At 41.5% G+C, this 12,407-nt stretch overlaps 5 protein-coding genes across 5 annotated transcripts; 3 read left to right on the plus strand and 2 right to left on the minus strand.

Moving 5' to 3' along the window:
* Nucleotides 1–2,693: 2,693 nt before the first annotated feature.
* Nucleotides 2,694–3,657, plus strand: AK88_04504 (uncharacterized protein; the record flags this gene model as incomplete). Its single annotated transcript, XM_012482114.1, has 2 exons — nt 2,694–3,386; nt 3,514–3,657. The coding sequence occupies 2 exons, from the start codon at nt 2,694–2,696 to the stop codon at nt 3,655–3,657; spliced, it is 837 nt and encodes a 278-aa protein (XP_012337537.1).
* Nucleotides 3,658–4,146: 489 nt separating this feature from the next.
* Nucleotides 4,147–4,841, plus strand: AK88_04505 (uncharacterized protein; the record flags this gene model as incomplete). Its single annotated transcript, XM_012482115.1, has 3 exons — nt 4,147–4,290; nt 4,463–4,564; nt 4,719–4,841. 3 exons carry the CDS (start codon nt 4,147–4,149, stop codon nt 4,839–4,841), a joined length of 369 nt encoding a protein of 122 aa, XP_012337538.1.
* A 670-nt stretch (nt 4,842–5,511) lies between these two features.
* On the minus strand, nt 5,512–6,200 carry AK88_04506 (uncharacterized protein; the record flags this gene model as incomplete). Its single annotated transcript, XM_012482116.1, has 2 exons — nt 5,512–5,646; nt 6,087–6,200. The coding sequence occupies 2 exons, from the start codon at nt 6,198–6,200 to the stop codon at nt 5,512–5,514; spliced, it is 249 nt and encodes an 82-aa protein (XP_012337539.1).
* A 1,210-nt stretch (nt 6,201–7,410) lies between these two features.
* Nucleotides 7,411–8,938, plus strand: AK88_04507 (YjeF family domain-containing protein; the record flags this gene model as incomplete). The annotated part of the gene is made up of 3 exons (XM_012482117.1): nt 7,411–7,477; nt 7,794–8,545; nt 8,639–8,938. The coding sequence occupies 3 exons, from the start codon at nt 7,411–7,413 to the stop codon at nt 8,936–8,938; spliced, it is 1,119 nt and encodes a 372-aa protein (XP_012337540.1).
* A 930-nt stretch (nt 8,939–9,868) lies between these two features.
* On the minus strand, nt 9,869–12,346 carry AK88_04508 (uncharacterized protein; the record flags this gene model as incomplete). Its single annotated transcript, XM_012482118.1, has 1 exon — nt 9,869–12,346. The coding sequence occupies one exon, from the start codon at nt 12,344–12,346 to the stop codon at nt 9,869–9,871; it is 2,478 nt and encodes an 825-aa protein (XP_012337541.1).
* Between the last annotated feature and the right edge of the window lie 61 nt (nt 12,347–12,407).

The following is a 12,407-nucleotide window of genomic DNA, read 5'->3' on the forward strand; positions in this document are numbered from 1 at the left end:
ACTAGCAAAATCGGCAAATGCGTCACATATCACATCGGGTGGGGGTCACTTTTGGATGGTCACAAGAGAGTCCACACACATGCATCGTGTTGATTGAATATGCAACCCGCCACCCATAGATACATATACGTATAACGATGCGTCGGTGTTCCTTCCTTTTCTATAGCTACCCCCTTTATACTGCGTTTTTTTTTTTTAATTTTCATTTAATTTGCCACTGGAACATCACCCTTTGTGATGGGCATTTCCGCAGTATCGCATTTCTCGGTCATGGCTCCACCTTTTAATGGTCACTGCTTCCCACGCCTTTGGTTGTTTTCCTTTCTTTTCTTTTCGTAATAGACCCTAAGGGATACATATAAAATACCGCAAATAATCCTGAACTTTTACTCCAATAAAGTGGCGCAGAAACTGTGCTATGTATAAGCAAAAAATGCAAAGGTACTATATTGCGCACTTTTTTTCCCCCTTTAATTAATCTTTTTTCCCTTTTTGTGCGAAAGAAATTTAAAGCTATAAAAATGCCCCTGCAGTGTAGGAGGAGGGGGGTGGTGTCGACTCTTCGTGTATATATTACTCACTTATACGCACGTGGCTTATGAACATGTACGCGACATGGTGCGTCGCACGACGTGCTCATATGTATTGTGGTTGAACGTGCAAGAGCGAGGCGGTGGTGCCGTATTCGGAGAATGTAGCTCCCTGCCTGAAAAATAGCACGCCTGAATATTTGCCTATATAAATGTATGCCGTAGATTCATGAATCTTCCCCTATTGTGGAGGGGCAGCGTGCAGTTCTTCTTTCCTGCATACGTGTACATATTTCTTATAAGCACTATAAGTTGGCACGTCGTTCCCCCTTCCTCCGTGATACCCGTTGCGCGATCGCAGAAGCGGCGGCAAGGTGGCTATATATATTCGCCATGACCTCACGACATACACCTCTACCCTTTTCAGGCTGTTTTTATTTTTTTTTCCTTGGTTAAAATTTTTTTTATCAAAGTAATAAAGCAGGAACGGGGTATATGAAAAGAATCCGAGGAGTAGTAAATGCTGCGCAAGAAAAAAAAAAAAAAAACGCCTCACTTTTTTGAACAGCTCATATGGTGGTTTATATATTAAAAAAAAAAAATTAAATTCAAACAAATTTTGAACTTAAAAAAAAAATTAAACAAAACAAAACGAATTAGAGGATCGAACAACATTTCTTTAAGAAAAAAACGTTTAAGGGGAATTTACATTCATCCATTTAACGTAGGACCAAGTCAGGAAGAAAAAAAATCTCTTATTTTTTTTTTTTAAAAAACTACTCGCAAGAGGCCAATTTAAAGAAGTCACCATGGCACATGGGGCTAGCCGTTATAAGAAGTCAAGGGCAAAGATGCGCTGGAAGGTGAGATAAAGAGAGAAAAAAAAAAAAAAAGGAGTTAATGGAAAATACCAAGCGCGTTACTTCACTGAGGTTTACGTCGCAAAGATTGTTTCGCATTCAACATGTTTTTTGTACCGTGCGTGGATAACCCCAGAGAACCAGCATTATTTGTGGGCCCATATCCCCGTATGCCTTCAAATAAAACAACTCTCTGCACAGTGTGTTTGTTCTTCCTAAAGAAGTTTTGTCGTTGCTGCATGTTTGTTAGAGAATGGCCGTGTAGCAGCACGAATGGAGTTTTAACTGTGCCTAATATAGCGCACCACCGTTACCATTTTTTTTTTTTTTTTTTTGTTACCCCCCCACAGTGGAAGAAAAAGAGAACGAGACGATTGCAAAAGAAGAGAAGAAAGATGAGACAGAGATCGAGGTGATTTCCACAATCTCACAGCAGCTGTTGTTTTGAAGCGGAAACGCGGAAGAAAGAAAATGAGAGAGCGATAGAATTATACCTTTATACACACAAACGTACACAAAATATACATTCACGCTTTGACCAGATAAGGGGGAATCCATCCTTGGACAAAAAAAAAAACAAAATTCTTCACATGTGAATGCGAAGGTGTTTTTATGAAATACATATAGATATACTTCCATTATACTGAAAAGAATTTTTTTTTTTTTTTTTTTTTTTTTCCCCATAAGTTATTCACCCTACGCACATTTGTGTATGTGCATATCGAAATAACTTTTAAGAATAAAAATAAACGTTAATAAAAAAAAAGTATGCCTCAGGTATAGGTTCAAAAATAATGAAAGAAAAATAAAAGGGGGAGGTCTATTTGGTGTTGTCTTCATATACGCCCGGATGAGGACACGGAATACCGTTTTAATGTTCTCATGTTCTCTATTGGTAGGTGGTTTCTCCAATTAAGTGGTTAACTTTTTTTTTCTCCTCATCTGGCTGCTCATACGCCGCATGGTGTCTTTTTTTTTTTTCGTTTTGATGCACAAAATGTGATATTCTTTTTGCGCGCTTAAGAGGTGATATTTAATGGGGGAGAGGGGAACACTTTTTAAGTCATCGCCAATCTGGGAATAAAAAAAAAAAAAAAAAAATGAAAAATAATCCACTATGGTAACTTCTTACATGGTAGAGCATATATAACCCCGTTGAGTCGCCAATGCGCGGAGGGGGTCATTGCATTGTTAGACTATCCTCCGCCAATGTGGTGAAGCGCCCAATCGGGTGAACTGCTCAACTGGGTTAACTCCCGAACCAGGTTACCCGCACCCCACCCCTTGTGCAATTCTCCACAAAATGAGCGACCCGGGGAAGGAAAACGCCCCGGAGACCCTGTCCGATGAAGAGTCTAGCGACTCATACTACAAATCAAAATTCAAATTCAAAAAAAATTCAATAGAAATAAAAAAAAAGAGCCTGTTAAAAAATAAAATAAAGAAAAATGACATCGAGGAGATAATAAAAAACGACCCCATCCTCAGCAATATCAACAGGACGCTCGAAGCTGAGGGGGAGGTCTTTTGCCTCGCCACGAATAATGAGAATACAAAAAGTGAGCAAAGCTGTACCTCTGACGGTGTCTCTCAAAAGGGGCAGAAGGAAAAGAAGCCAAAAAACGGCAGCGTGGTCTACTTCAAAGAACCAACGCTCACACATAAAGAAATCAACCTCGAGGACAGCAAAGATGCGAAAAAGGACAAATGCGAACATCCGAACGGAGCAAACAGAACAGATGAAAATGCTGCACTAAAATATAAATGTGTCCTTACCATTGGCGGTACAAAAAAAAACTCCCTATCTTCGGTCAAAAATAAACACACAAAAAAAATTACCAGTGGGGTTCCCACCCATGCGTACAGTGTGGACGGGGCAAAGTCTCCACCGGGGAATGCTCCAAGGGGTCACATAGGGAAACCCGTCACAAGGAAGGACGAAACGAAAAAGATGGAATTGTCCCCTCTGGCCATTATTAAGAAGCACGGTCGACTGGTAATCGCCTGAGGGCAGGCCCAAAGCGCTCTGCGCAGTTCGTGCCGTCAACTACACCGCCGTTCAAATTGCGAATCGCAAAGTCAATCCGCAAACCAATGTGCACTTCCCCTCCCCCCCTGGGCAGGTAAACCAAATTAACGAAATACACACCAGCAACGGGGAAGAAATAGAACACCTGCGCAACGAATATGCCTCGCTCAAAAATGACCTGTACAAAATTATGAGCATAATGAATGTGGGCCAGCGGGCCGTTTCTTCTTTGAAGTGAACGAGCCGGCGTGGATCTCTCATCCAACAAGGTATGAACACACTGAGCAAGGTGAAGTTGAAAGTCACCTTCATGTAGATTTACATACAGTGTAGTGGAAAAATGGCTTGAAGTGGATTACACATGGTTATACTCTGAAGAGGGGTGCTTACACGGATGGATATCTTCTTCATCCCACTGTGCAGTAACAAGCACATGGCATTACTCATCGGGTTTTGAATCACCAGAGTAAAATTACTTTCATAGTTCTATACACTTGTTCACACCCCATGAGGAAGCCCAAAAAAAAAAAAAAAAAAAAAAAACAGCGAACAAATATGACAAGGTAATAAAAGCCATGCAGAGCTATTCACAAGTATGCATTCAAAGCTCTACCAAACAGAGCGCGTAAAAGTACCCATTGGAACCACCTCCCCCATTCAGCACATACACTGACCTCTGACCAAAAGTCCACTCCAGCCCCTGCCCCTTGTTCCGTGAGTACGAACGATGAATGGCTACCCCTTTTTCAAATGCACAGATATTAACAGGAGGGTAACTCTGTCGAGCCTTTTTTTTTTCGTACCCAAAAGGGGTGTTCTCCAGTCAAAATTTAAAAAAAAAAATGAAACGTCGTTTAACTTCCCCTTTAAGGTATGTTCCGTTCAGGGGGAGAAACATCCTTCTTCATTTATTTTCTCCCTTGTCCATTTTCGTATGTGTACCCCTCTCCCCCCTCTCGGGTATTTCTATTCTCACCGATTCGTAACCCCCAATTGGCAATACGACACAGTGGACCCCCGTTTTTTTTTTGCCCTCATCGCAGGTCAGCAGGACGACCTCTGGGAATTTACCCGTCTACCCAAAGATAAGGAGACATGGAACGATTGTTACGACTGTTGTGCGGCATATATATGGTGACATAAAGGTTAGTTGTGATTGCCTTTTTCCTGAGGGGATAGTTACATTACACTCCTGAGCATGCATATTTATGTGTGCATGCCCATATGAGGAAAAAACCGCTTTTGATACATTTCTACCCCCTCTGAACCGCTGCTAACGCTTCTCCACTCCACCCCCAGGCGTTCAAGGAACACCTGCGCACCATATGCGAAGCGCCAGTGAGAGAACACATTGGCTATATCGAAGTGAAGGGACTCCACACGATGAAGATAAAGCAGTGGTTGCAGCACATCGGGTTCTGATACTTGTTCCTATTCAGTGAACCCGTACACTTTTTTGGTGCTTTACCATTTTTGGGATAGTTCTCCCTGTCAGGTTGACATTGCTAAGGGGAAGTTGACACGCCAAAGCGGTACTACATATTAGCACCTTTCCATTTCCGTGTTCATCTTTTTTTTTTTTTTTTTTTTTTGTCCATCCGAGGAAATTTCCCTTTGTTAGTAAAACAATAACAACGCTCAGGTCAGCTTCCTATAACTGCACATTTGCGATCGAGTTTCTATTGCACATTTTTTTTTCCCACGCGCTTAATATTTCTGTTCTAGGTGTTCGTTTCTTTGTCTTTAGATTCGCGTCGCCATGTCAGACGCACGCGCAGAATGGACGTTGCATTGGGCGGGAAAACACAGCATATGCTTCACAAATCCCAAAGCGGAAAAAATTTGCGAAAAAATATGCAAAAAAAATTTGCGAAAAAATATGCAAAAAAAATATGCAAAAAAATATGCAAAAAAGAAAAAGTTAAAATAACGCAATAGGGGCACCAGCGTAATGGAAAAAATGGCCTGGCAGATGGACATGCGCTTCAAACGCACGATAGGCGGGTACGTCCGTGAAATGTCCACACGTCTTCACATCCAGGCTTCTCTACATTTTTTTTAGTTCTTTTCCCTTTCACCTCCACGCGGCTCTCTAATTCGAGAAGGACAACATCTTCTTCTCATGGAGGAGACGGTTCAGGCAGGCGTCTGATTCTCCCTTCTGTCTGACGTGGCCAGCAATGGCAAAGGTTTCTGTTTCGCCTGTGTACACTCCATTCTTGTTAACCTGTAGGTTGGGGTGCAAGAAATATGCAATGCGTGTTTACCAAATTGCGTATACCGTATGCAGGCATATACAGAAAGGTCTGAAGAATAATTTATATGTCAGCCCACGCCACTCAAAGAGCTTTTCACAATTCGTAATGATGCTATAGAGATCCGTGCAACTCCGTTTTCTTTTTTTTTTCACTTCTTTTTCGACTTCTTTTCATTCCTTCGTTCCTTTTTTTCTCCCCCTTTTGTTATGTTAAGCAAAAGTTATTAACTGCTCAATAGCAGCCGTTGGGCTACGAGCCCAAGTCGCCTTTCATGGGGCCCCAACACAACACTCAGGTATTCCTATACGCGGGGCTGTACGCTCTACGGTTAAAATATTCCTTTTCTAGTTCTCTCTTTTTTCAATTTTCAGTTTTAATTGCTGCATTTTTTTTTTTTGTGGCTGCTTACCATGCCAACGTTAATTTGAACAGCTCCATGTTCTTTGGCGTGGATGAGTCTCGAGGTGGCCGAACATTTCCTTGGGATGTAAATGTCGACTAAAACTTTCTGATCGTTAAACATTTTGATGAACGAAAAAGTTGAAGAAATGGGGGAGGGATGTAAAATGACAAAAATCAGGTGGAAGGAAAAAAAGAATACAAGTGTGAATGCTTCAAATGGGAAATCCCTATATTTTTAAAAATTCGTAATTGCTACAATAAGGAGATGATAAGAAAGGTTCGGTTAACGCAAAATTATTCTTTTGTTTGTTTCGCGACTGAATATATATATTTTTTTTTTTTTTTTTTGCAATCTGTTTGTTCGCTCCACTTATATATAATATACATATTTTTTTTTTCTGTGGAATTATTACGCGATATACATTTGCTAAATTTGCGAGCCGTATTTTTTTTTTTTCCTTTTCCTTTTTGCTGCTTTCAATGGAGGTGGAGAAAAAATGAACACAAAAAAAAAGCCAACGGGGTGAAGGATGGGCTTTAAACAGGGGCGACGAAAAAAAACACCACGGACTCATTCAACCCCTCTACGGCACAGTACAACCCACCCGTGAGGGAAAAAAAAGGAACAACTTGGGGCATACAAATACAGGGGGACAAGTAACGCCTTATTCAACATAATGCATATTATTTTATTTTTTTTTTTTTTTTGAGGAGGAAAAGTACGCCCTAAATGACACTCCATAAATTCAATGTGGTCACAAAAAAGAATCAAAAAGGTTCGCTCCCCCCAATGTGGGCCACAGGTTAATGTAAAATGCTTATTTCCCCTTGGGACAGATTATTGCGGGGCAAAAAAAAAAAAAAAAAAAAAATTATACAAACATGCAAAAGTGCAAACAACCGTTTGTACATAACACCATGGTACAAAACCCCCTTTATGAAAAACAGAAAATGTGACTCGACACATTTGCGCATGTCCTCAACGCAGGTCATGTGGAGGCTCCACTTATAATACCACAAAAATGAGGGGTCTCCCCCCCCCACACACACATCTGTAACCACAATTGGATCATACGTTAAATACCAACGTACGTTTGTCTCCTCCCCTCTGTTCACCTCTAGCATCCACAGTTTTCAAATTTTTATGACTTCTTTTTCTTTCCCTTTTGAATGACATGAAAGAATGCGACTCGGCAATTATCCCAACTGCTTGTAGTTAAAGTATGCACCCTCATGTTGCGTGAAAGCAAAAGGAATTTTCCCTCCTTCCATCCTAGCCTCTTCCCTCCTCACGTGACATTACGCGTGCTCTCCAAATAGGACGCTAAACCATGGAGGAGTATTCCGTCAGTGCAGATCCGCACCTGACCAGGGTCCACTTGAATAGGAAGCTGCCAAGTAACAGCATAAAAAGGAGAGCCCAAAAGTGGGACGCAATTGAGAAAAATTAAAAGAGCGAGAAAAGTTTGAAACAAATGATCAAAAATGATCAAAACATATAAACAGTTGGGAGAAAAATTTACCCAAATAAATAAAAAAGAGCGAAATGAAGCGGTAGCAGAACAAATTGCCCTTCCCCCCCACACACACATCTCATTTGGTCGATATCCCTCATTCTTATCTCCATGCCATTTGTTCCTAACCCCACTCCTTTACATGCACTTCCCATGTTTGCATGTTCTCTTTCTTTCCCTCCCCCCACCTCCCCTCGAAGACGAAACGCTCTACCGCCTCCAACAGTACGTCATCCCCGAGCTGTCCCCCAAGGACTACAAAGGATGCGGAGGAAAAATATGCGTCGTTGGGGGCAGCGAAGTATACAGCGGCGCCTCCTTTCTATCAGCCATGAGCGCATTAAAACTCGGAGCTGATTTATCCTTCGTCATAACAGCACAGGAAAATGGGATCCCCCTCAAGTGCTATAGCCCAGAGCTTATTGTCTACCCATACTTATATAACCAAAAGTCAAATATAAGCCAAGTCCCAGGGGAAGAATTAAAAAAATGCACAGAATATTTGTCCAATCGAATTGATTGTTGTGTTTTTGGGCCAGGTCTTGGGTCCATCGATGAGGTGACCAAAGACTGCCTCAGCTATATAATAAAAAAAATGATAGAAAAAAATATCTTCTTAATTCTGGACGCAGACATTATTGAATTTATTTTAACCAATACAGATATACTCTGTTTAATACAAAATTATCAGCATTGTTTATTTACGCCAAATAAAAATGAGTTCAGGAAAATGATTTTTCTTCTCACGCAGGAGGATGGCCAAAATTTGAAGTTTCATGACTTAACCACAGATAAAATTATTTATCAGGGTCATAAATTGATACGACTGCTTGATGGTCCCAAAATAATGATAAAGGGTTTTTACGACGTATTTATTTCGAGAAATTTTTTTTTCGTTTCCTCTGTTCAGGACCCCTGTTTGAAGAGGCTGGCGGGGCTGGGCGACGTGCTGGTGAGCAACGTGTGGCTGACTTGCAGTTGCCACATACACACGAGAGCATATATATGTACATACCAACATGTTTACACTCCCTATCCCCTGCAGACCGGACTGTTGGCAGTTTTCCACACCTGGGCAGGGAAGAAGAAGGATAAGTTTTCTCCAACGCTGAAGGAGGAGTTCCACGTGGACTCCATCGATGGACAGAACGAATGTCTGGACGCGCTCTCCGCCTTTTGTGGCAGCTTCTTCTTAAAATATTTGTGCAGAGAGAAATTTAAAAAGTACCACCGGGGGCTCCTCGCTTCCGACGTTATAAAAGGAATTCCCCATTATTTCCACTTCCTCTACGATGGGGGGTGTGAGTCATCCTCCCGCGACCATCAGTCTCTCTTTCCTGGCTAACGCGTGCGAGGGATCCTACGTAATGCTGTCATATGCCCACGCGTCTAAATGAACATGTATACGTACCGCGTATATAAATTGCTTCACTGAGATATAACCCCCCCTCCAGTGCATATAAATCAAAAATGGTGTAATGGCGCACCGGGTCTGTGGTGTGGCCTTCTGCCGTGTGTGGACGGAGGGGGCAGTTGGAATACCATCATTGTGCTCATCGCTTTTGTTTCTTTTTTTAAAAAACATACGTATGCGAAGGAGTGTCGTTTTCGCAAAATGGATACACATATGCTGGGGGATTTAAAAGGATCACCGTGAGACGACCACGAAGTTGACATGTTCCAAATAAAAAAGGAAATTAAAAACAGGTAATTAAAAACAGGTAATTAAAAACAGGTAATTAAAACAGGAAATTAAAAAAGGTAATTAAAACAGAAAATTAAAAAAGGGGCAGAAAGGGCGCACTGCGCAAAGACGCAAATCCGCATCGTGGTATTGTAGAAAAGAAGCAAAATCAAAGCGTAGCAAAAGGGTACGCACAGCAGAAAACACACACCTGCAAAAAGGCTCCGCGAACCACGCCCCACAAACGAAAAAAAATAAAAAATAAAAAAGCCATGGCGGAGGGGCGCTGATAAGCCGCGCAGCCACGACGGAACGGCAAACGGGAAGAAATAAGAAAAGGGTACACACCACGGAGTGGACGAAATATATGCGCGTAGAACGGGAAGCAACAACTGGTTGCGAAGAGGAATAGGAACAGCAGGCGCGGCTAGGCAGAATGGGAGCGTCACGGGGGTGGCAAAGGGAGACCCCATTATAAACGTTTTGGCACCTCTGAACAAAATTGCGCGCGCTATGCGGCTATCATATATTACGACGCTCCCGCCATGACGTTATCATGCATGACGTTACCATACATGACGATTAACACGCCTAACTGACTATGTGGAAATCCATCAGGTCCTCGAGCGAATGGGAGTTCTGACTGAGCGTCTCCTCCTTCTCGTTTTCGTTGTACCACTTGGGAAAGGTGTAGTGCTCATACTGCATGGAATTATATTCAGTTGACCTCGTCATCGATATGGTGTTATCATCTTTTGAAATTACTTCCATAGATCCCCCAATGGGAATGGTTTGAAAACGTATAGATAAATTAAGGAGCAATTTCTTCCAGCTTTTTGGAAGCTTTTTCGAATTACGTAAAAGCAGAGCTCTCTTATATCTGTTGTAGGTAGATGCGTAGAGCCTCTTCTGCTGGTACATATGCTTGACATAATTTTTATCTATATCACTATAAAAGAGATTCATGTTTTTTGAGAAAAGTGAATGGAAGCTATCTGTGTACTCATGTGCATTTTCATCTGTGGGGGGATAAAAGTACTCCTTCAATTCCTCCAAGTCATCTGTTTCGTTTTCTTCCTCATCGTCAGTCTTAATGGCAAACTTTTTGATGATTTCCATTTTTCTTTTCTCGAAAGGTAAGATTGAATTACGTAAAGTGTGTATTCCAATTCCCAACAAAGCTGCTTCTAACTCATCCCTCGGTTGCATAAACTCTTCAGCTGATAATCGAAAAGTCCCCCAATGAACTCCAATGGCCATTTCTGCCTTTAGGTCTCTCCATATCTTTACTGATTCCCAAGGATGCACATGATGATATTTCAATGAGTTATTCGGTTCATACGCTCCAATAGCAATTGCGGCTAAGTGGAACGGACCATGTAGCCGTCCTATTTTTTTAAACTCTTCAAAATTGTCTTTCAAGTAGGCTGTATCCCCAGAGAAATAAAATCGATGCTTTGGACCCTTCAATATTAAAGACCCCCACAAAGAGTGATTAAGATCACTCAGATTATCTTTCCTACCTGACCAATGCAAAGTAGGAGCATAAATTATCTTATACTTAAACACTTGCTTTTCTGCATTTTTACTATTCCAAATACCATCCCTACATTGAAATTGTTTGTGAGAAATCCAGCAAGACACCCATCTTTCATCACCCCACGATAGCTCATAAATTTTTGATGCTTTACAACCTTCACTCATAAAAAAACTTGCTGTACCTTCTGGCACATACCATAACACATGCTGAAATTTTTTCAGCTTACATAATATTCGAACGTCTTCCTCCATAATGTGATCATTATGGTTATGCGAAACGAACACGGCATGTAGGTCATCAGGCAGATTCGATATATGACATGGAGACCTCGTTATCCTTTCTCCTAACCCTCCCATAACCTTTACATTTACCCAATTGATTAGAGATCTGGTTAATCCCTTCAAACTTAATAACTCAATTTTAAAAACGGGATCTACTAATATTTTGAACCCATCAACCACAACCAACCCGGTAGCATGACCCAACCACGTGTAGTGAATGCCATAAAAATTAGGCTCCTGCACATTGTTCTTTTTAAAAAAATGCGTGTATATATCTGGCCTCTGTACAAATCGAGGAGATAAAACAGGCATTTCCTTTCTCAAAGTCACCTTATCTACCTTCTGGGCCTTTCGATGATTTTTAAACCAGGTAAATAAAAACCCGTAAAATTTTGCATTTTCAATAATTTTCTCCACATCCTCTTGCGTAATGACATCCCATGGGTAAATATACTCCTTGTCGATCTTAATCGCTTTGGTTAAGCTGTGTGGAGAAATGGCTTGCTTTAAAAAGCTTCTGAAATACACGTAACACTCCGTAGACAGTGCTCTTTGGTGAAGGGAATAATTCAAACTTGTTTGTCTTAAATATTTCATATTTTCCGAGTACACGCTTAAAAAGTTGTTGTCTATAATTTCTGTCCCTGCAACATTCTTCAAACGTATTGTATTGTCGCTCTTTCTGTTGGGGACGTAAATAAATTCGTCATCCTCAAAGGGGAAATTCTCGGCATCTCCGTTTCTGCTGAAATATGGCTTCACGGAGGACGACCCCCATTCTTCTTTCCTCCCACTACTTGTAAAATCGTTTGCGCCATAGCTGCCGTCATAGTTTGCGCCTTCCTTCACCTCCTGAAGATTGTTAATTCCCTTCCTTATGATATACAGTACTAGGAAAAAAGCAAAAATCGATATGACATTTCCACCAAGCCACTCCTTCTTCGATGACTGCTCACTCAAGAATGGCAAAAAAATGGATTTTTTCTTTTTCTTTTTTTTTACGTATCTTTTCTGGACCCCCTCCATGGATTTCACATCCTTCATTCGGGAATCTTGGTCTCCATCGTCCAGGCTAGATGCCCCTTCGAATCGAGAGTCCCCGCCTTGAGCTTCATCCCTACATACTTCATCTCTACGCGCTTCTCCGAGTTGCACTTCACCTCTCTGTTCAGAACCCGGCGTACACACGCCTGCTTCTTCACCTCTCAGCTTGCTCGAGGTCATATTTCCCTTCTGCCATGTGAACATCTCCGTCTGGCCTTACGTAACATACTGGCTATGCCGTCAGTCGCAGCTCCTAGCAGAAACA

Source organism: Plasmodium fragile (assembly GCF_000956335.1).
Source record: "Plasmodium fragile strain nilgiri unplaced genomic scaffold supercont1.65, whole genome shotgun sequence".
NCBI lineage: Eukaryota > Apicomplexa > Aconoidasida > Haemosporida > Plasmodiidae > Plasmodium > Plasmodium fragile.